This window comes from Saccopteryx bilineata, chromosome 5 (assembly GCF_036850765.1).
Source record: "Saccopteryx bilineata isolate mSacBil1 chromosome 5, mSacBil1_pri_phased_curated, whole genome shotgun sequence".
NCBI lineage: Eukaryota > Metazoa > Chordata > Mammalia > Chiroptera > Emballonuridae > Saccopteryx > Saccopteryx bilineata.
The window spans coordinates 146,387,111-146,411,872 of NC_089494.1; the positions used below are offsets into that span (position 1 = coordinate 146,387,111).

Below are 24,762 nucleotides of genomic sequence, written 5' to 3' on the forward strand. Positions count from 1 at the left end.
TGCATCTAATTGGACAGGAGCAGACCTTCATGTGCACTGCTGAATTCGTGGGGGCTGGGTGCGCATGTGGCTTGCTGCAGGCTACCAAACAGTGTACAAGGGAGAAGCCTGTGGAGATTAGAACTGTGGAGCACTGAGGAATATTAGACATGCCTGGGCCCTTAGAAAGGCACTTGATCTGCAATCAGCTCCTAGCCCTGCCTGCTTTCGCTGGTGGCTCTAGTTGGCAAAGCCTTACCCAAAACTGTGCTTTGAGCAGTGCTGGAGGAAGGACTTGGCTACTCTTAGAGCCTCTTGCGCTGCAAGCTGTGTCTGGAGTGAACCTAACAGCTAAGTCCCCAGACTGCTAGCTCAGGTGAGAGAGACGTGGGAGAGGCACCTAGAAAACTAACTGAGACTCCCATTGTCAGAGCCTCCAAGCCCTAACAAGCCCCGCCTACCAACAGGACTGAGTTCCAGCCTACCATATTGCCATAGCTACACAACAGCAAACCTCTCCTCAAGAGCCCCACAGGGGTAAAACCTGTAGTATAGCACCAAAAAAGAAAAAGGGGGAAGAAGCTACCTCTCAAAACCAGGAAAAAAATACATTTTTTATAACTTCTCTTTTTTTTCCATTTTGGTCATTTTATCTTCTTTCCTTTTTATTCTTTCCTTTTCCTCTTAAACTTAATTATTCATAGATATTACATTTTTCATTCTTGTTTTTTATGAGGGTTTCATTTCAAAAACCATTACATTTTATTTCGATTCTCTTATTTGATCATTTATCAAAAAATTATTATACTTTGGATTCATACTTTTCTTTTTGGCATTTTGCATATTTTTTACTTCTTTTTTTCTCTTTTGTGATTTTTCCTAAGTTCCTGCTCCCTGTTCTCTGTAATTGTTTTTCCACTTATCATTATAGCATTTTCATTTTTTCACTGTATCTTTTCAATTTTTATTTTATTTTTTTAATTATCTCTTATTAGTCATATTAACAATACCACTATCAAATGCTATTAAAGAAAAAGAAATTAAAATATCATGGGTAAAAAATACAAAGAGGTAGCTCAGATAGAAGATGAAAAAAATCTCTAGAAAAAAAATTTGTTTGGAAAACTTAAAATTAATGACAGAGAATTAAAAAATGAAGTTCTAAAAATACTCAAGTAAATACAAGAAAGCACAGAAAGGCAATTTAGAAATCTCAAAAAAATATATAATGAACAAAAAGAATACTATACATACCAAGAAAGTTGAAATTTAAAAAAGTAACCAAACAGAGATAAAAAATTCAATACGTGAACTGAAAAACAAGGTAACAAGCTTAGCTAATACAATAGACCAGATAGAGGAGAGAATTAGTGACATAGAAGACAGCCAACTAGAGATACTACAGAGAGAAGAGGAGAGAAGACTCACAAATTTTAAAAAAATGAGTAAGCCCTACAGGGAGTGTCTGATTCCATCAGAAAGAGCAACATAAGAATAATGGTATATCATAAGGAGAAGAGAGAAAAAATGGAACGGAGAACATATTCAAACAAAAACTCGATAAGAACTTCCCAAGACTGTGAAAAGATTAGAGCCTCGAATCCAAAAAGCAAACAGAACACCGAGTTACCTTAACCTAAACAGACCTACTTGAAGGCACATCATAATGAAATTGTCACAAACCAATGACAAAGAAAAAATTCTCAAGGCAGCCAAGGAAAAGAAAAATATAAATATAAAAGAAGGCCAATTAGGCTATCATCAGATTTCTCAGCAGAAACTCTACAAGCCAGAAGAGAGTAGAACCCAATATTTAAAGTTCTGAAAGAGAGGAACTTCCAGCCAAGAATACTATATCCATCAAAGCTATCCTTCAAATACAAAGGGGAAATAAGAACATTCACATATATAGAGAAGATGAGGGAATTTGTCACCAGAAAACACCCACTTCAGGAAATACTAAAAGGGATTATCCAACCAGATACAAAGAAAAAAAAAACAAAATTACAAGTAAAAGCGGCACAAGATCACAATAAAAACAGAACTAATCTCTGAAAACAAAAACAAAAAAGAGGAGAGGATAAAGATTTACAGTAGCAAAGGAGGATGGAGTGCAGAAGCACTCATGAAATAATATACTACAATAAATATAATACATAGCCTTTTTATTACCTAATAGTAACTACCCCTTAAAATATCACACAGAAACACATGGCTTAAAAAAAAGAAGAAACAGAGGAAAGTAGTATGAAATACAACCAAACAAAAACAAATGACAGAAAAACAAAAGAGAAGAACCAAACAAGATACAGAGCTATCAGAAAGCAATATATAAAATGGCAATAGGGATCCCTCAGGTGTCAATAATTACATTAAATGCAAATCAATTGAACTCAGCAATGAAAAGATACAGAGTAGCAGAGTAAATCAAAAAGAAAATACAAATGTATGCTGCCTACAAGAAACACATTTATGCTACAAGGACAAAAATAACTTCAAAATGAAAGGTTGGAAAACAATTCTCCAAGCAATAACATCCAAAGAAAAGCAGGTGTAGCCATACTCATATCTAACAATGCTGACTAAAAGACTGCAAAGGTAATCAGAGACAAAGATGATCATTTCATAATGATAAAGGGACATTGAATCTAGAAAACATAACACTTCTTAATATATATGCATCAAAACAAGGAGCACCAAAGTATATAAGACATCAACTAATTGATATAAAAATAAAATTACAATCATACTTGGAAACCTCTATACACCGCTGATGGCTCTAGATCATTCATCCAAACTGAAAATCAATAAAGCAATATTGGTCTTAAACGACACACTAGAAAAATTTGATATGATAGACATCAACAGAACATTTCATCCCAAAACACCAGAGTTTACATTTTTTTCTAGTGTACATAAAACATTCTGAAGAATTGACCATATGTTGGGCCACAAAACTAACATCAACAAATTCAGAAAGATTGAAATTATATGAGGCATATTCTCTGACCATAGAGCTTTGAAACTAGAATTCCACTGCAAAAAAGAAATAAACAAACACACAAAAATGTGGAAATTAAACAGCATACTTCTAAAAAATGACTGGGTCAAAGAAGAAATAAAAGCAGAAATCAAGAGATACATACAGACAAATGAAAATGACAACACAATATATAAGAATCTCTGGGATGCAGCAAAAGCAGTAATAAGAGAGAAGTTCATATCACTACAGGCTTAGGTAAACAAACAGGAGAGAGTCCAAGTAAACAACTTAACATCACATCTTAAGGAACTAGAAAAACAAGAACAGAAGCAACCCAAAACCAGCACAAAGGGGAAATAATAATAATCAGAGAAGAAATAAATAAAAAAGAGAACAGAAAAACTATAGAAAATATCAATAAAACAAAGAGCTGATTCTTTAAAAAGAAAAAAAAATTGACAAACCCTTAGCAAGACTCACTATGGAAAAAAGAAAAAGGGCTCACATCCAAAATGAAAGAGGAGAAATCACCACAGATATCTTAGATATACAAAGAATTATTGTAGAATACTATGAAAAACTACATGTCACCAAATTTAACAATCTAGAAGAAATGGATAAATTCCTAAAAAAATACAATCTTCCTAGACTTAGTCATGAAGAAGCAGAAAGCCTAAGCAGACCCATAAGCAGGAAGGAAATAGAAACAACTATCAAAAACATACCAAAATGGGTGACCTGAAGATGGCAGTGGAATAGGCAGACTCCCAGCTTTCACCACCAAACTGGAATACAAATCAATTGAGGAATACTCAGCATGAAAAACCAACTCTGGACTACAAGAACAGCTCTCAAAAACCAAGGAGCAAAGAAGAAGCCACAACAAACCTGGTAGAAAGTGCCTTAATCTCCCCTGCTTACAGGTACCGAGATGGGGGTGAGGCTGAGAGGTCAGAGGGGTTCTCATCTCACTCCAGGGAAAAGAGCAGAAAATATTGCTCACAGCCACTTGCCTGGCAACCAGGGAGCAAGGTGTGTTGAAAGGACTGGCTTTTCTTCCAAAAGGAAAGGGGAGAGAGAGGGACAGATGGTGAGGGGCAGAGGAATGCAGGGGACAACCTAAAGAGCTGACTCATCCAGTGCTGGAAGTGGCCATAGCTGGAGAAAAGACTGATGCTTCCACAAAATAAAAGAATAAATTGCTTCCAGATCACAGATCTCCAGACATCTCTCCAGTTCCAATCAGCGCAACAGGACACAGCTGAAAACAAGAAGTGCAGAAGAGGGGCAGTAATGATCTGAGATACACCTCCCCTTACTGAAGCTGAGAAAACACCCTGCCCCCAGAGAGATTAACTGGTAGATGAGGCCTTCAGAGTCTCAGGTTACACCCACCGCATTCCTGGATACAGTTTCAAGGAAACCCCCTGCTGAGATCAGTAAACAAGACTATCATCTGTTAAGAAAACAAACAAATCAAGATATCAAAGCTGCCCAAATCTGAAAATGGATTACAGATAACAGCTGATACCAACCCAAGAAGACATAGAAATAACACAACTGAAAACTGGAGGCAGACAACACCAAGCCTAGACTCAACAAGCTCTACAAACAAAACACCCAAATGCACAGACATAATGAGAAGACAAAGAAGTGAAATCCAAATGAAACCACAAGAGAAATCTTAAGAAGAAGAACTGAGTGAAATGGAAATAACCAAACTTCCGGATTCAGAGTTTAAAATAATAATTGTAAGGATGTTTAGGGATATTAGAAGAACAATAAATAGTCATTACAAACAGCTAAATAAAGAAATAGCAAGTATAAAAATGAATATTGAAATATTAAAAAAGAATCAGTCAGAGATGACAAATACAATATCAGAAATGAAGACTACAATGGAAGGAATTAAAAACAGGATGGATAGAGCTGAGGATCAAATCAGCAAGTTGGAGAACAACTTGAATGAACGCAAGAAAGCAGATAAGAAAAAAAAAGTCTGAGGAAACTCTAAGAGAGCTCTATGACAACATGAAGAGAAATAACATCTGCATCATAGGGGTTCCTGAAGAAGAAGAGAAAGAACAAGGGATAGAAACTTTGTTCAATCATATCACAGTGGAAAACTTCCCTAAATTAATGCAGGAGAAACTCTCACAAGTTCAAGAAGCACAGAGTACTCCATTAAAGAGAATCCCAAGAAACCTACACCAAGACACATCATAATTAAAATACCAAAGCTAAGTGATAAAGAGAAAATATTAAAAGCTGCAAGAGAAAAAAAAAACTATCACCTACAAAGGAGCTCCAATAAGGATGACATCTGACTTCTCAACAGAAACACTTGAGGCCAGAAGAAAATGGCAAAAAATATTCAAAGTAATGCAGAACAAGAACGCACAATCAAGACTATTTTATCCAGCAACGCTATTATTTAAAATTGAAGGAGGCCCTGGCTGGTTGGCTCAGCGGTAGAGTGTCAGCCTGGCGTGCGGGGGACCCGGGTTCGATTCCCGGCCAGGGCACATAGGAGAAGCGCCCATTTGCTCAAATAAATAAAATTAGAAATGAGAGTGGAGAAATAACAACTGACACAACAAAAATATAAAATATTGTAAGAAAATACTATGAAGAACTGTATGCCAAAAAACTACACAACCTAGATGAAAGGGAAAAATTCCTTGAAACATACAATCTTCCAAAAATCAATTTGGAAGAATCAGAAAACCTAAACAGACCGATTATACCAAATGAGATCAAAATAGTTATCAAAAAACTCCCAACAAAGAAAAGTCTGGGACCTGATGGCTTCACAAGTGAATTCTACCAAATATTCAAAGAAGAACTAACTCCTATCCTTCTCAAGCTATTTCAAAAAATTCAAGAGGAAGGAAGACTTCCAAGATCCTTTTATGAGGTGAGCATAATTCTGATTCCAAAACCAGTCAAAGACAACACAAAGAAAGAAAATTATAGGCCAATATCCCTGATGAATTTAGATGCTAAAATCCTCAACAAAATATTAGCAAACCAGATCCAACAATATATGGAAAAAATCATACACTATGATCAAGTGAGATTTACTCTGGAGAGGCAAGGCTGGTACAATATTTGCAAATCAATCAATATGATTCATCACATAAACAAAAGGAAGGAGATAAACCACATGATAATTTCAATAGATGCAGAAAAAGCATTTGATAAAATCCAGCACCCATTCATGGATCAAAACTCTCAGCAAAGTGGGAATACAGGGAACATACCTCAACATGATAAAAGCCATCTATGACAAACCCACAGCCAACATCATCATACTCAATGAGCAAAAATTAAAAGCTATCCCCTTAAGATCAGGAACAAGACAGGAGTGCCCCTTTTCATTACTCTTATTCAACATAGTCCTGTAAGTCCTAGCACAGCAATAAGACAAGAAGAAGAAATAAAAGGCATTCAAGTTGGAAAAGAAGAAGTAAAACTATCACTATTTGCAGATGATATGATATTGTATATAGAAAACCCTAAAGTCTCAGTCAAAAAACTACTGGACCTGATAAATGAATTCAGGAAAGTGGCAGGATATAAAATTAATACTCAGAAATCAGAGGAATTTTTATACGCCAACAATGAATAGTCAGATAGAGAAATTAAGGAAACAATCCCCTTCACTATTACAACCAAAAAAATAAAGTACCTAGGAGTAAAAGTAACCAAGGAGACTAAAGACTTGTACTCGGAAATTTATAAAACATTGATAAAAGAAATCAAGGAAGATACAAACAAGTGGAAGCATATACCATGCTCATGGTTAGGAAGAATAAACATCATTAAAATATCTATATTACTCAAAGCAATCTATAAATTCAATGCAACACCAATTAAAATACCAATGGCATATTTCAAAGATATAGATCACATATTTCAAAAATTTATATGGAACCAAAAGAGAACACGAATAGCCTCAGCAATCTTAAAAAAGAAGAATAAAGTGGGAGGTATCACACTTTCTGACATCAAGTTATAGTACAAGGCCATTGTAATCAAAACAGCATGATACTGGCATAAGAACAGGCATATAGATTAGTGGAACAGAACAGAGAACCCAGAAATAAACCTACACTTTTATGGACAACTGATATTTGACAATGGAGGTAAGGAAATACAATGGAGTAAAGACAGCCTCTTTAATAAATGATGTTGGGAAAATTGGACAGCTACCTGCAAAAAATGAACCTAGACCACCAACTTACACCATTCACAAAAATAAACTCAAAATGGATAAAAGACTTAAATGTAAGCCGTGAAACCATAAGCATCTTAGAAGAAAACATAGGCAGTAAGCTTTCGCAGCGATATATTTGCTGATGTATCTCCACGGGCAAGTGAAATAAAAGACAGAATAAACAAATGGGACTATATCAAACTAAAAAGCTTTTGCACAGCTAAAGACAATAAGAACAGAATAAAAAGACAAACCACACAATGGGAGAACATATTTGACAATATATTTGATAAGGGGTTAATAACCAAACTTTATAAAGAACTTGTAAATCTCAACATCAGGAAGACAAACAATCCAAACAAAAAGTGAGAAAAAGAAATGAATAGAATAAAGGGGCCAACAACACACAACGGAGAAAAGAAAGCCTCTTCAATAAATGGTGCTGGGAAAACTGGAAAGCCACATGCAAAAGAATGAAACTGGACTACAGTTTGTCCCCCTGTACTAAAATTAACTCAAAATGGATCAAAGATCTAAATATAAGACCTGAAACAATTAAGTACATAGAAGAAGACATAGGTACTCAACTCATGGACCTGGGTTTTAAAGAGCATTTTATGAATTTGACTCCAAAGGCAAGAGAAGTGAAGGCAAAGACAAATTAATGGAACTACATCAGACTAAGAAGTTTTTGCTCAGCAAGAGAAACTGATAACAAAATAAACAGAAAGCCAATTAAATGGGAAATGATATTTTCAAACAACAGCTCAGATAACGGCCTAATATGCAAAATATACAAAGAACTCATAAAACTCAACAACAAACAAACAATCCAATAAAAAAAATGGGAAGAGGACATGAACAGACACTTCTCCCAGGAAGAAATACAAATGGCCAACAGATATATGAAAAGATGCTCATCTTTTTTAGTTATTAGAGAAATGCAAATCAAAACTGCAATGAGATACCACCTCACGCCTGTTAGATTAGCTATTATTAACAAGACAGGTAATAGCAAATGTTGGAGAGGCTGTGGAGAAAAAAGAACCCTCATTCATTGTTGGTGGGAATGTAAAGTAGTACAATCATTATGGAAGAATGTATGGTGGTTCCTCAAAAAACTGAAAATAGAACTACCTGATGACCCAGCAATTCCTGTACTGGGTATATACCCCCAAAACTCAGAAACATTGATACATAAAGACACATGCAGCCCCATGTTCATTGCAGCATTGTTCACAGTGGCCAGGACATGGAAACAACCAAAAAACCCGTCAATAGATGACTGGATAAAGAAGATGTGGCACATATACACTATGGAATACTACTCAGCCATAAGAAATGATGACATCGGATCATTTACAGCAAAATGGTGGGATCTTGATAACATGATACGAAGCGAAATAAGTAAATCAGAAAAAACCAGGAACTGCATTATTCCATACGTAGGTGGGACATAAAAGTGAGACTAAGAGACATTGATAAGAGTATGGTGGTTATGGGGGGAGGCGGGGAGAGGGAGAGGGAAAGGGGGAGGCGGAGGGGCACAAAGAAAACTAGATAGAAGGTGACAGAGGACAATCTGACTTTGGGTGATGGGTATGCAACATAATTGAATGACAAGATAACCTGGACTTGTTATCTTTGAATATATGTATTCTGATTTATCGATGTTGCCCCATTAAAAATAAAATTATTGAAAAAAAAAAAAAAAAAACCTGACCAGGGCCACATAACTCAAGAAAAGCAGAGCCAGACTGAGCCCAGCCTATCTGATTCCTGCACACAACCTTTTACTCATGATGCTGCCATAGCAAACAGTCCATAACATTGTTCCTTAAAAATGTGACTACTCATTAAAATGCATATTATAATGAGTACTCTCCCAGCCTTGGCCAGGTGGCTCAGTGAATAAAGTATCAATCCAGCAAAAAAAAAAAAAAAAAAAAAAAAAAAAGAAATGAATAGACACTTCTCCAAAGAGGACATACAGATGGCCAATAGGCATATGAAAAAATGCTCAACATCACTAATCACTAGGGAAATGCAAATTAAAACCACAATGTGATATCACTTCACACCAGTGAGAACTGCGCTCATCAACAAAACAGCACAGAATAAGTGCTGGCGAGGATGTGGAGAAAAGGGAACCCTCCTGCACTGCTGGTGGGAATGCAGATTGGTGCAGCCTCTGTGGAAAACAGTATGGAGATTCCTCAAAAATTTGAAAATCGAACTGCCTTTTGACCCAGCTATGCCACTTTTAGAAATATACCCCAAGAACACCATAGAACTACTCCAAAAGGAGAAATGCACCTCCATGTTTGTTGCAGCATTGTTCATAATTGCGAAGATCTGGAAACAGCCCAAGTGTCCATCAGAGGACGAGTGGATTAAAAAGCTTTGGTACATATATACGATGGGATACTACTCAGCCATAAGAAATGATGACATAGGATCACTTACAATAACATGGACGGACCTTGATAACATTATACAGAGTGAAATAAGTAAATCAGAAAAAACTAAGAACTATATGAATCCATACATAAATGGGACATAAAAATGAGACTCAGAGACATAGACAAGAATGTGATTGTAACGTGGGAGGGTGTGGGCGGGAGATGGGGCGAGGAAGAAGAGAGGGGTGTGGGGGGAGGTGAAGAGCACAAAGAAAACCAGATAGAAAGTGATGGAAGACTATTTGACTTTGGGTGAGGGGTATGCAGCACAATCAAATATCAAAATAATCTGGAGATGTTTCCTCTCAACATATGTACCTTGATTTATCAATGTCACTGCATTAAATTTAATTTAAAAAAAAATTTTAAAAACCTACCAAAAAATAAAAGTCCAGGGCCAGACGGCTATAAGAGTGAATTTTATCAAACATTCAAAGAAGACTTGGTTCCTATTCTACTCAAAATCTTCCAAAAATTTGAAGAAGAAGCAATAATTCCAAACACATTTTACGAGACCAACATAACCCTCAGACCAAAACCTGGCAGACAAAAACAAAAAAACAAAAACAAAACCCAGAAAACTACAAACCAATATCTTTAATAAATATAGATGCTAAAATCCTAAATAAAGTACTAGTAAATGAATACAACAACACATTAAAAAAATAATTCATCAGAATCCAGTGGGATTCATCCTGGAATCATAAGAATGATTCAACATACATAAGACAGTTAACGTAATGCATCATATAAAAAAAAAAGAATAAAAACCATATGATCCTATCAATGGATAAAGAAAAGGCATTCGAGCCTGACCTGTGGTGGCGCAGTGGATAAAGCGTCGACCTGGAAATGCTGAGGTTGCCGGTTCGAAACCCTGGGCTTGCCTGGTCAAGGCACATATGGGAGTTGATGCTTCCTGCTCCTCCCCCTTCTCTCCCTATCTCTCTCTTCTCTCTCTCTCCCTCCCTCCCTCTCTGTCTCCTTTCTAAAAAATGAATAAATAAAATAAAAATAAAAATAATAAAAAAAGAAAAGGCATTTGATAAAATACATCATTTTATGTTTAAAAACACTAAAAAATGGGGATAAGAAGAAAATATCTCAACAAAATAAAGGCCATTTTTGGCAGACCTTCAGCTATTACCATATTAAATGGCAAAAAACTGAAAACATTTCCTATAAAATCAGGAAGAAGATACAGCTGCCCACTCTTCCCACTCTTATTCAACGTAGTGCTGGAAGTTCTAGCCAACACAATCAGACAAGAGAAAGAAATAAAAGGCATTCGTGTTGGAAAAGAAGAAGTAAAGTTTCGCTTTTTGCAGATGATATAATCCTGTACATAGAACACCCCAGTCTCCACAAAAAGACTATTAGAAACAATAAACTGATACAGTAAGGTTGCAGGATACAAAATTAATATACAGAAGTCTGTTGCCTTCCTATATGCCAACAGTGAAACATCAGAAAATGAACTCAAAAAATAATCCCTTTTATGATTGCAACAAAAAATTAAATAAAATACCTAGGAATAAACATAACAGAGAATGTAAAGGACCTATATAATGAAAACTACAAAACATTGTTAAGGGAAATCAAAAAAGATACAATGAAATGGAAAAATATTTCTTGTTCTTAGATAGGCAGAATAAATATTGTCAAAATGACCATATTACCTAAAGTAATATACAAATTTAATGCAATTTCCATCAAAATTCCAATTTCATTTTTTAAAGAAATGGAACAAAAAATCATCAGGTTTATATAGAACTATAAAAAAAACCAAATTGCCAAATCACCTAAGGAAAAAGAATGAAGCTGGGGGCATTATAATACCTGACTTCAAATTGTATTATAAGGCCATGATAATCAAAACAGAATGGTATTGGCAGAAAAACAGACACTCAGACCAATGGAACAGAATAGAAAGCCCAGAAATAAAACTACATGTATATGGTCAAATAGTCTTTGAAGGAGCCAAAAATACACAATGGAGAAAAGAAATGCACTTCAATAAATGGTGCTGGGAAAACTGGAGAGTGGAATGCAAAAGAATGAAACTAGACTACAGTTTGTCTTCTTGTATCAAAATTAATTCAAAATGGATCAAAGACCTAAATATAAGGCCTGAAAGAATAAATTACATAGAAGAACACATAGGTACCTAACTCATGGGTCTTGGCCATAAAGAACATTTTATGAATTTGACTCCAAAGGCAAGGGAAGTGAAGGCAAATATAAATGAATGAGACTATATCAGACTAAGAAGCTTTTGCACAGCAAAATAAACTGACAACAAAACAAAAAGCCAACTAAATGGGAGATGATATTCTCAAACAACAGTTCAGATAAGGGTCAAAACTCCAAAATATACAAAGAACTCACAAAACTCAACAACAAACAAGCCAACAATCTAATAAAAAATGGGAAGAGGATATGAACAGACACATCTTTTAGAAATATATACAAATGGCCAAAAGATATATGAAAAGATGTTCATCTTCACTAGCTACTAGAGAAATGCAAATCAAAACTACAAAGAGATACCACCTCACACTTGTTAGATTAGCTATTATCAACAAAACAGGTAACAACAGGTGTTGGAGAGGTTGTGGAGAAAAAGAACCCCTCATTCATTGTTGGTGGGAATGTAAAGTAATACAACCATTATGGAAGAAAATATGGTGGTTCCTTAAAAAATTAAGAATAGAAGTACCATTTGACCCAGCAATCCCTCTATGGGGTATATAACCCCAAAACTCAAAAACATTGGTTCATAAAGACACATGCAGCCCCATGTTTATTACAACATTGTTCACAGTGGCCAAGACATGGAAACAACCAAAAAGCCCTTCAACAGAAGAATGGATAAAGATGTGATACATGTATACTATGGAATACTACTCAGCCATAAGAAATGAGGACATAGGATCATTTACTACAACATGGATGGACCTTGATAACATTATACTGAGTGAGATAAGTAAATCAGAAAGAACTGAAAACTGTATGATTCCATACAGAGTTGGGATACAAAATTGAGGCTCATGAACATGGATAAGAGTGCAATGGTTACCAGGAGGAGGGGAAGAGAGGAGAGGGAGGGGTGGGGAAGGTGAGGGGCATAAAGAAAACCAAATAAAAAGTGACAGAGGACAATATGACTTTGGGTGATGGGTATACAGCATAATCAAATGTCAAAATGATTCAGAGACATCTTCTCTGAATCTATGTACTCTAATTGATCAATATCACCCCGTTAAAATTAATTGTCTAAATAAAATTTTAAAAAAATGGGTAAAAGAAATGAACAGACACTTTTCCAAAGAGGACAGACAAATGTCCAGTAGGCATATGAAAAAATGTTAAATGTCACTAATCATCAGAGAAGTGAAAAATAAAACCACAATGAGATACTATCTCACACCTTTCAGAATGGCACTCATTAACAAAACAACACACAATAAGTGTTGGCAAGGGTATGGAGAAAAGGGACCCTTCCTGTACTGCTGGTGGGAATGCAGACTGGTGCAGCTACTGTGGAAAACAGTATGGAGATTCCTTAAAAAATTAAAAATGAAATTGCCTTTTGACCCAGCTACCACACTTTTAGGAATATATCTTAAGAACACTAAATCATTGATTCAAAAGAAGATATGCACACCCATGTTTATTGCAGCATTGTTTACAATAGCCAAGATCCTGGAACACCCCAAGTTCAATCTGGGGACGAGTGCTTTAAAAAGCTGTGGTACATATTCACAACAGAATACTACATGGTCATGAAAAACAGGAAATCTTATCTTTTGTGACAGTATGAATGGACCTGGAGATTATTATGGTAAGTGAAATAAGCCAGGAAGAGAAAGACAAATACCATATGATCTCACTTATATGTGGAATCTAATGAACAAAGTGAACTGAGAAATGAAATAGAGGCAGAGGCGGGGTCACAGGGACCAGAGGGACAGCAGTCAGAGGGAAGGGAGATGAGGGGATGGGATTAGAGAAGGTGAATGATTAGTGAAATTATATATACATAACACAGAGATACAGATAACAGGACAACAAGTCCCAGAGGGAAGGGGGGACAGATCTAGGGGGAGGGGGAGAAAAGAGGTATAAAAAATGACACAGGGATGGGGGGTGAGGGAGTTACATTCAATGGGACACTTGAATCCATGTAAACACAATAAATTAAAATTAATTAAGAAAAAGACATTTACTTAAAATGTCAACTGAAACAGAATTTAAGAAAAATATTTAAATAATCCTAAAGAAGGCAGAAAAGAGGAACAGAAGAATCAAAAATAGAATCCTCAAATAGAAAACACGTAAGAAAATGTAAACATAACTCTAACAATACCATTAATTTTATTAAATTAAATTAATTAAGCATGCCAATGAAAATTCTCAGAATGAACACAAAATCAACATTTAACTGCAGGAGTGGGAAAAATAAATTTTCAGTTGTAAGTTTATCATTGCATTATCATTTATTATTATACATATTATTTGTGTGTATTATTTTCATACACACAACTGTAAGCCTACTTTTGTTCACCCCTGTATACGTTGTCTATAAAAGACACAGATCAGTTGAAATCAAATAAAAGGAGAGAAGAAAGTGACTATATCAAGCCCTGGCTGGTTGGCTCAGTGGTAGAGTTTTGACCCAACATGTGGAAGTCCCAGGTTTGATTCCCGGCCAGGGAACATAGGAGAAGCACCCATCTGCTTCTCCACCCTGCCCCCTCTACTTTCTCTCTGTCTCTCTTCCCCTCCTGCAGCCAAGGTTCCATAGGAGCAAAATTGGCCCGGGTACTGAGGATGGTTCCAAGGTCTCCACCTTAGGCACTAGAATGGCTCCAGTTACAACAGAGCAACTCTCCATATGGGCAGAGCATCGCCCTCTAGTGGACTTGTCAGGTGGATTCCAGTTGGGCACATGCAGGAGTCTGTCTCTCTGCCTCCCTGCTCCTACTGCAGAAAAATACAAAAAAAAATAACAATAATACAAAAAATAGTGACTATATCAATATTAGCTTTAATAGACTTTAACAAATTTCATTGGTAGAGATAAAAGGGGCATTTTACCATAATAAATGTACCAACATATTAGAAATGATTTAAAATATGTATTTACATTTCATAGTAGAGCTTCAAAATATATAAAACAAAATTTGACAGATATAAAGGGCAAAATATATTTTAAAGGACTAGAGGAAAATGAGAGTGGGAGAGGTAGAAGAGTGTAAAGCAAGGATAAATGGTGATGGAAGGAGACTTGACTTGGGGAAATGAACACACAATACAATATACAGATGAAGCACTATAGAATTGTACAACTGAAACCTATCTCATTTTATTAACCAATGTCACCTCAATAAAGTCAATAAAAATTTTTAAAAAGATGAAACTGAAAAGTAATAAAACAATAATTTTCATACCCCTCTGTCAGCAATTGATAGAACAACTTATCAATAGATCAGTAAAGGCATATGACTTATACTCTATTTTATGACATAATTGATAGTTATAGACCACCACACCCAGTATTGGCAGAATACACATTATTTTCAAATTTATATGGTAATCTTCACCAAGTTAGAGTATGTGCAGTATTATTAATAAAAGTCTCAAAATATTTTAAAACGTTGAAATAAAAAAATGCTCTCTAATTGAAATGTAATTAAATTAAAAGTCAATAATAATATGTAGAAAATGCACATATAATATATTTAGAAAGTCAGCACACTTCTAAATACTCCATGAGTCAAAGAATAAGCCACAAGGGAAATTAGAAACTGTTTGAACTGAATAATAAATATATATCAAAATTAGTGAATCAAAAGTCCAACCTTAGGAAGCAAGAAAAATAAAAAAGCAAAAAGAAATACAAAATAGAAGAGAAGCAGAGAGGAAATAGAGGAGATAAAACACAAATAAGCAACAGCAGGAATAAAGGGGTTGTTGCTACACATTCTACTGACATTGGAAGAATAAATGATTATTAAGAACAATTTCATGTCAATAGATATGACATAATAGAACATACAAGAAAAAATGAATTTTATAAAAGTTAAAGACTATCACTCAAAAACTATCAATAAGAAGATTAGCCCTACATTTCATAGACTTGAAAAAAACTATCTCTAAACATAAATCTCACAAAGAATGGGATTTCAAGATATATAAAAAGTTCAAAGAGCCCTGGCCAATTGGCTCAGTGGTAGAGCATCGGCCTGGCGTGCAGGAGTCTTGGGTTTGATTCCTGGCCCGGGCACACAGGAGAAGTGCCCATCTGCTTCTCCACCCTTCCCTCTCTCCTTCCTCTCTGTCTCTCTCTTCCCATCCCACAGCCAAGGCTCCACTGGAGCAAAGTTGGCCCGGACGCTGAGGATGGCTCTATGACCTCTCCCTCAGGCACTAGAGTGGCTCTAGTTGCAATAGAGCGACGTCCCAGATGGGCAGAGCATCGCCCCCTGTTGGGCGTGCCAGGTGGATCCCAGTCGGGCGCAGGCGGGAGTCTGTCTGACTGCCTCCCCATTTCCAACTTCAGAAAAATACAAAAAAATATAAGAAATAAAAATAAAAAAGTTCAAAGAACTCTCATTTATTGATGATAGGAACACACAACAGTACTTCACATTGGAAGATAGTTTGGTAGTTTCTTATAAAAATAAACATAATTGCACAATGTGATCCAGTGATTATGCTTGTTGGTGTTTATACAAAATAGTTGAAAACTTAGATCCATATGAAACCTGGACATAGATATAATAGCAGCTTTATTTATAATTGCCAAAGGTGGAAGCAACCAAGATATTCTTCAGTAGGTGAATAAACTGTGGTATATTCAGACATTGGAATATTATTCAGTACTAAAATATTAGGTGTTGGATAAAGAAGATATGATACATATATACAATGCAATGCTACTTAGCAATAAGAAATGATGAAATATTGCCATTTAAAACAACATGGATGGATCTTGAAAGAATCATGCAAAGTGAAATAAGTCAGACAGAAAAGGGTTTCAGTCATAAAGTTATAATATTGAAAGCAACAAACACACATACAAAACAAATAAACAAACTCATAGACATAGACAAAATTATGGTGGTTACCAGAGCAGAAGGGGGTGAGGAGAGGCTGAAGAGGGTAAAGGGGATAAACATATTATCACAAAAGGAGAATGGACTGGGTGGTAAACACACAATGCAATATATAAATGATGTATATTAGAGTTTTACACTTGAAACTGATATAATTTCATCAACCAATGTCACCCCAGTAAATTTAGTAAAAAAAAAAAAAATAGAGATATGGGCTATCAAGCCATGAAGACATGGAGGAACCTTAAATATATATTACTTAGTGAAAGACGCCAACTTGAAAATGTTATATGCCTTGACTGGTTGGCTCAGGGGTAGAGCATTGGCCTGGCATGTGGATGTTCTGGGTTTGATTCCCAGTTAAAGCACACAGTTCTAGAGAAGCACCCATCTGCTTCTCCACCCTTTCCACTCTCACTCTCTCTCTACCCTCTTCCTGCAGCCATAGCTCGATTGGAGCGAGTAGGCCTCAGGCATGGAGGATAGCTCCATAACCTCAGCCTCAGGCACTAAGGAGAGCTCAGTTGCTGAGCAATGGAGCAACATCCCAGATGGGCAGAGCATCACCTCCTAGTACACTTGGTGGGTGGATCCTGGGTGGGGCACATGTGGGAGTCTGTCTCTCCTCCTCTCACTGAATAAAATTCAAAAGGAAAAAAAGAAAGGAAGGAAGGAAGAGAGGGAGGGAGGGATGGAGGGACTGGGGGAGGAGAAGAGAAGAGACAGAAGAGAAGAGAAGAGAAGAGAAGAGAAGAGAAGAAGAGAAAATGCTATACAGTGTTTGATTCCAACTCTATGTCACAGGAAAAGGCAAAATTACAGAACACTAAGAGGGAACCTGAACATACACTATGGACTTTGGGTAGCAATGATGTATGTATCCATGTTGGTTCATCCATTCTGACAAATGTGCCTGTCTAGTGTGGAATTTTCATAGTGGGGGAGGTTGCGTGCCTGTGGGGGATGAGGAGGTGTATGGGACATCTCTATAACTTCTGCTCAATGTTGTGGTGAATCTAAAACCATTCTAAAAAAAATAGAGATTTTTTTAAGTAAAACAGGTAAAATATGTGAGATGAAAGTTCACAAAATATAGCCAAATGGCTCATGCAAAGTGATCAGTACTAGCAGTCATCAGGAAAATTTATATTCAAATCACAGTGAGATACTCCTATATATTTAGCAGAATAAAAATAGACAACACTAAATACACTGTCTTTACAAAGGAGTGGAACATAAGAAATCTCATAACTAGCTGGGAGAGTGTGAAATGGTACAATCCCCTTAAAAAAAGTTCTGGCATTTTTCACAAAACTAAACATACATTGACACAGCATTTCACTTCTAGGTATTTACCGAAGAGATTTAAAAACATGTGGTCACAAAGATTTGTACAAGAATATTCATAGCAGTTTTATTATTATAGCCCAAAATAGGAAAGAAATAAAGGTATCAACCAATGGGGTATGGGTGAATAATCCATACAATTACATACTAGCCAGCAATAAAAGAAAGGACTAATGATACATGATACAACATGGATGAATCTGAAAGCATTATGCTAAGTGTAAAAGCCTTATGCAAGAGTGTATATATTGTGTTGCATATACTGTATGAGTTCATTTATATCAAGTTCTAGAACAGGCTAAACCAATCTATGGGTGTTGGCTGGGATCAGTGATTGTGCTGAGAGGGAAGGGTAAAAGAATGATGGTCTAGGAGGGTACTGGTCATGTGACAGTAATGTCCCACATTTTTTAGGGATTGGTTGCACAGGTGAACTCATTTGTCAGACTTCATCAAATAACACACTTACCATTGGTGTCTTTATATCATTTAAGTTTTACTTGAAAAAGAAATAAAAAGAACTCTGAATACCGACTCTAGTGTGGGAGTAGACATACTTTTCTTAAAGAGCCAGATTATTTAGACTTTATGGACCATATGGTCTCGTCACAGTCACTCAGTTCCAAGGTTGTAGCACAAAAGCAGCCATAGATAATTTGTGAATTAGTGAGCATGTCTGTTTGCCTATAAAATTTTATTTACAGAAACCAGAAATTGACCCAAGGCCATGGTTTGCAAATTCCCACATCTAGTTAAAGATATCATGCTAATATATTTGGGGTAAAGTGATTCTTGCAACTGTCTTTGAATATTTTGCAAATACAATGGATGGATGAATGGAGAAAGGGTTGGTTAGATGAATAGGTATTTGATAAACAGAGTTATTTGAATTGTATAGGCTTAGTGGTGGGTATATGGCTATTCACAGTACATCTTTCCAACTTCTTTATATGCTTAAAAATTTTTACAATAAACTGTCAAGAGGGGAAACTAAACAAGTAAAAAACAAGTGGGCACATAAACCTGCTTATAGCTTACTAAGTAAAATAAAGTTAATATGGCCATGACAACACAATGTAGATGAAACATTCAAAACCATTGTTTGCTGCCCAACAATTCCACTTGATCAAAAAATGCTCAGCAATGGGTCACTGCAGGTGTGGTTGTGGAGACTAGCAAAGGCCCTCAAATCCTTGGATAAGAACATCATCCTTTTTTAGAACAACAACAAAAAAGATTGGATGCTGTTTAATAGTGTGTGTACATTTCATAATATATGTATTTCAGCTCCAATTTAACAACTGACTAAAGTAACAAAAGTTCCAATATTCCCACTTAAATTAAATTTAAATACCCATAAAAAGTGATCTTTTTTAAAATCAGGACTACATTGTAATCTCTTCACTCTGCCCTGAGCTTTAGCAGATTCAAGTACTGAAACAAGGATGTTCTTAATGTTCTAATAGATTTTCAAATTTAGCTCTCAAAACTTTTAAAACATTAATTACATTATGAAAAATAATGTTTTGGAACACTGGCAAATTATTTCAAGAATAAGTAATCAAAAATTGTATTAACACTCATGAAATAAGGATTTTTGAAAGGAGACAAGGTTCCAACCAGACTGTTTTTCCATCAACACTTCAAACATAATATATAAAGGCAGAAATTTGCTTATTTAAAGTTATCTGTAGAGAAATATTCATATTTTAATACATAATTGGGCTCTGTCAGAGATAAAGCATTGGCCCAGTATGTGGATGTCCCTAGTTCTATCCCCGGTCAGGGCACACAGGAGAAGCGACCATCTGCTTCTCTACTTTTCTATCTCCCCCTCCTCTTTCTCTTTCCCTCTCGCACCCAGTGGCTCAGTTGGTTCGAGCGTGTGCCGCTGGTGATGAGGATAGCTCTGTTGGTCCAAGCATCAGCCCCAGACTGCCATTGCTGGGTGCATTCTGGTTGGGGAGCATATGGGAGTCTGTTTCTACCTCCCCTCTTCTCACTTTAAAAAATATGTAACTATAGTTGTAAGACATGCATCACTATTATTAATATCAGCAGCCTTCAATTATATGCCAGGCAATATTGGCCCCATTTTCCCTGAGGCTTGTATTATTATTATTATTCCCACTTTACAGATGAGAAAACTGAGACCACATAGCTAGCAAGTTCAAGCCCATTTAGTTTGTTTCTAGAGATTTTAAATCAAACCAAGAGTTATGGCTAAAAGGGTGTCTGCCTATATAGCTAACATCTCAGTTTTGTATCTCTTGACTAGGCTATCAAAAAGTTAGCATGGCAAAACAAGAGAAAAAAAGAAAAAAAAGAAGAAGGGAAAAAAAGGAAAGAAAAGAGGAAAGCATGATGATGGAGATATTGATGTTGTCTAATTGCAAGATGAGGAGGCAACAAAAAAAATTAAGAGCCACACACAAGAAAAAGAGAAAATATTAGGTATTCTGCCCATGAAGAAGACTAGGTTGAGTAAATGCATGCTGTAGAAAATCTTCTAATAAGAGGAACAAATAGGGGGAAGTTTTAAAGGAGAGAAATACGAGATCATACAATTCATAAGGCACTGCAATAGCTAACTGTTGGGAACCGGATTCAACATCACCATCTAACATAATCGAATCCATAATGAAAGGTCTATGTATTGGAGTGTGTCATTGGTCCTGTTAGTAAAGCTAGTCTCTTTGTTGTGATAAAACTAGCTTAATCCTAACAACTGTTAAAATTATTTTTAGAAAACAATTTTTAATATTTTTTCATTTGTACTCTTGTAGTGGGGTGACATTGGTTAATAAAGTTATATAGGTTTCAAGTGTACAATTCTATGGTACAGCATTTGTATATTTCATTATGTGCTGAATACGAAAGCCAGACTTCCTTTCGACACCACACACTCTACCCCCATACCCTCATGAACCGCCCACACCCTTTCCTTCTGGTAATCATTACTGTTTTCTGGGTCTGTAAGTTTTGTTTGTCTTTTTTGTTCTTTTGCTGCTTTCAGTTTTACATCCTACATATGAGTGAAATCATATGGTCCTTGACTTTTTCCTGTATTATTTTGCTTAGCATGATATTCTCAAAATGCATGCACATTGTTGCAAATGGCAGTACTTCATTTTAAGAAAATCATTTTTTATTTATTGAATGTATTGTGGTACAGGTTTCAAGTGTACAACTCAGTAAAACAGCACCTGCACACTGCATTGTGAGCCTATCACCCCAAGCAGTCTCTTTTCATTTTTATTCCCTTGCCCACCTCCACCTACCCTCTACCCATTTTCCTCTGGCTAATTACCACTCTATTATCTATGTCTACATGTTATCCATGTGTGTGCGTTTGCTTAATCCCTTCACATTTTCATTCGGTCACCCCACCCTCCCTCCTCTCACAGCTCTCAGTTGTTCTATGTGTCCCTGTCTATGTTTCTACTTCGTTCATCAGTCTGTTTTGTTCATTAGATCTCACATATAAGTGAGATCATATGGTATTTGTCTTTCTCTACCTGGCTTACTTCATTAGCATTATAATCTCCAGGTATTTCTGACATCACAGCCAAGCAAAATAAACTCCATGTTACTTATATAGAAGTTAAAGCTAGCAACACCAAAATAATTCAAAAATATACTAAATATAAACTTTTCTTTTTTTTTACAGAAACAGAGAGAGAGTCAGAGAGAGTGATAGATAGGGACAGACAGACAGGAACAAAGAGAGATGAGAAGCATCAATCATCCATTTTTTGTTGCGACACCTTAGTTGTTCATTGATTGCTTTCTCATATGTGCCTTGACTATTGGCCTTCAGTAGACTGAGTAACCCCTTGCTCGAGCCAGTGACCTTGGGTCCAAGCTGGTGAGCTTTGCTCAAATCAGATGAGCACTCAAGGTGGTGACCTCGGGGTCTCGAACCTGGGTCCTCCGCATCCCAGTCCGACGCTCTATCCACTGTGCCTGGTCAGGCATAAACTTTCTTGAGTGTAAGTATTTTATGACAAGTTTTACCAACACTATCTCAATTAGCTTTTAAATCAACTAGTCTATGAACTAAACAACATTATTCCCCCTTTAAAATGGACACATACAAGGCTTAAAATAGTAAATTGATCAAGATCATACAACTTACAAGTGATGGAGCCAGGATTCTAGTGCACACATGTATTATGTAAACATTTCCAAACAATTAACATCTAGTGCTTGATTATTAGCTTGCTTTAAATTATCTCTCAGCACATACTTATATTTAACATTTATTGTACTTAAATTTAAGAGGAATATCACTTTTATAAAAAATATCACTAGCCTTTAATTAGTTTTGACAGGCAATGTATTACTTGTTTTCATATCACATGTAAGCCCATCAGATGAGCGCAGGCATGGAGTTAATTTTTGCTCACTAAAATATCTTAATCACCTGGTACAAAATGATGAATGAATGAAGTTCATTAGTTAACAAATAAAGAAACTGATAAATGTCTGGTTCCAGAGCTATTTCAAAGGCAGCCCATCATAGCTTTCTAGTCAGCCAAGGAGATAAATGTTACTGGACAGAGCTGAAATCAGTCTAACAAAAAGCAAAACCTAAATTGATGAATTAATCTATGTAACATTATGCTGTTTAAATTTTACAATTTCTATAAAGCGTCAAAATGTATCCAACACTAGGCTGCTTTCAGTTTTACATCCAATTATGATCTACTTAGACCTTCTAGATCCCAGAAACCCAATTATAAAAATTCAGTGTGATATTTTAAAATAATAAATATCTTGAAATGGTTAAGGATGAAAGAAAATTAGACATTATACTTGTTCATATCTAAATATCACTCAAGATTCTACTGCTATAATCAAACATTTGACAAAAAAAGGAAGAAATAAAAGAAAGAAGAAAGAAAGAAAGAAAGAAAGAAAAAAAGAAAGAAAGAAAAGAAAAGAAATTCAAAGCATTTACCAGATATAGCACCATTGTGATCATAAAATGGAGCTGTTAGACTAGTCATTCCATTTCTGTTTGTCCAACCAAGTTGCAAACTCTGATCTTGTGTCATATTACAGAGCCCATCTTCAAAATCACATCTTTCATAATTCGAGCCTAGTGAGAGAAAAAAAGACTTCAGCTTTCACAACCCATTTGACTTCTTAAGAAATAAGGAAATAATAGAAAATAAAACTGCTTAGCAACAAATGACAAATGTAGATTAACATAAGGATTATTTTTCACATTTAAGTTTACTTTATTAATGTAAAGCTTTTTTGTACATGACATTCTAATAAGTCATTACACACAAAAACCAGTACAGACAGAGAGAAAGACCACACAAGAGCAGAGGACTAAGGACCTAATACCAGTTTTGTCTCTTAACTGAGTGCAAGCCCTTTTCTTCAATTGTAAGATTAAAATAATGACATCCTGCCTGTCTCCCTTAAGCAATTGGTGTGAGGATCTAATAACATAATGTACATAAAAACACTTGACAACTTATAGGCACCAAAAAATATAAGGAATTATTATTAAGTTTACATGTTCAACACAACTTCATAGGCATATCAAAATTTCAGGTTTGGACAGATCAAATCACCAAGTATCCTCAGTTCACAACTCAACCACCCATATTATCTGTGATGGTCCCCTGGAATTAAGCAAAGCATCTCCCTGTTGAACCTCAATGTTCTTGAAATTGCGAATGCTTTTACCACAGAAAAGGCATCTCCTTCTGGCTTCTGTGGAGGGGGTAGGGAAGATATGGGGGGCAGGGTATAAATGATCCAACAAGATTGGGACATTTGATTGTTTACAATAAACACTCAGGTAAGGCTTTATTCCATTATCCAAAAAAAAAAAAAAAAAAAATTCCTGGATATATTAAGAGACATTCAACCTTAAAAAAAAAAAAAAAAAGTTGTCTCAATTGCAAATCACCCCTTCCTGAGCTGTAATCCTTAGTAACTCTGGAGATTTCCCTTTGACAAGATTGTTCTTGCCCTGGCTGGTTGCATGAGCCATAGTAGACATAAATGTGCTGGTTGTTATATACTGCTTGGCAACCTAGTCACAAATTAAATGTGTTTTTAAATGTTTAAAAACATTTTTAAAATTTATTAAGGTTAATAAAATAACGTAGGTTTATCATTACAGTTTTATAATACCTCATCTGCATAATGCATTATGTATTTATCACCCCACTCAAAACTTCTGTTGCCAAAATGTGACTCCCTCTGCCCTTTACTACCTCCCACCCCATATCCCTTTCCCTCTGATAATCATAATATTGTTGTCTTGGTCTCTGAATTGTTTGTTCATTTTTAGCTTTCAGTTTTATATTCCACATATGAGTGAAATCATATTGTTCTTGAGTTTTTCTCTCTGACTTATTTTGCTTAGTCTGATATTCCTACAAGTGGCAGTATTTTATCTTTTCTTATGGCTGAGTAATATTCCATAGTATATATGTACCACACTGTCTTTATCCATTCCTCTTTCAAAGGACACTTTTGTTGTCTCTGTCTTGACTACCATAAATAATGCTATAGTGAACATAAGGGTGCATTTATCTTTACGAATAAATGTTTTTGATTTTTTTTCTGTAGATACCTGAAGAAAGTTGGCTGGGTCATATGGTAACTCTATTCTTAATTTTT

At 35.7% G+C, this 24,762-nt stretch overlaps 1 protein-coding gene across 6 annotated transcripts in view; it reads right to left on the reverse strand.

The window, feature by feature from the left end:
• The window catches only part of MALRD1 (MAM and LDL receptor class A domain containing 1), a 794,026-nt gene that overhangs the window by 756,312 nt on the left and 12,952 nt on the right, over positions 1-24,762 (reverse strand). For all 6 annotated transcript variants that reach the window (XM_066232773.1, XM_066232772.1, XM_066232769.1 and 3 more), the window contains exon 2: positions 23,075-23,215. In XM_066232773.1, coding sequence (XP_066088870.1) covers positions 23,075-23,215 — 141 coding nt within the window. The remainder of the gene's footprint in view (positions 1-23,074; positions 23,216-24,762) is intronic.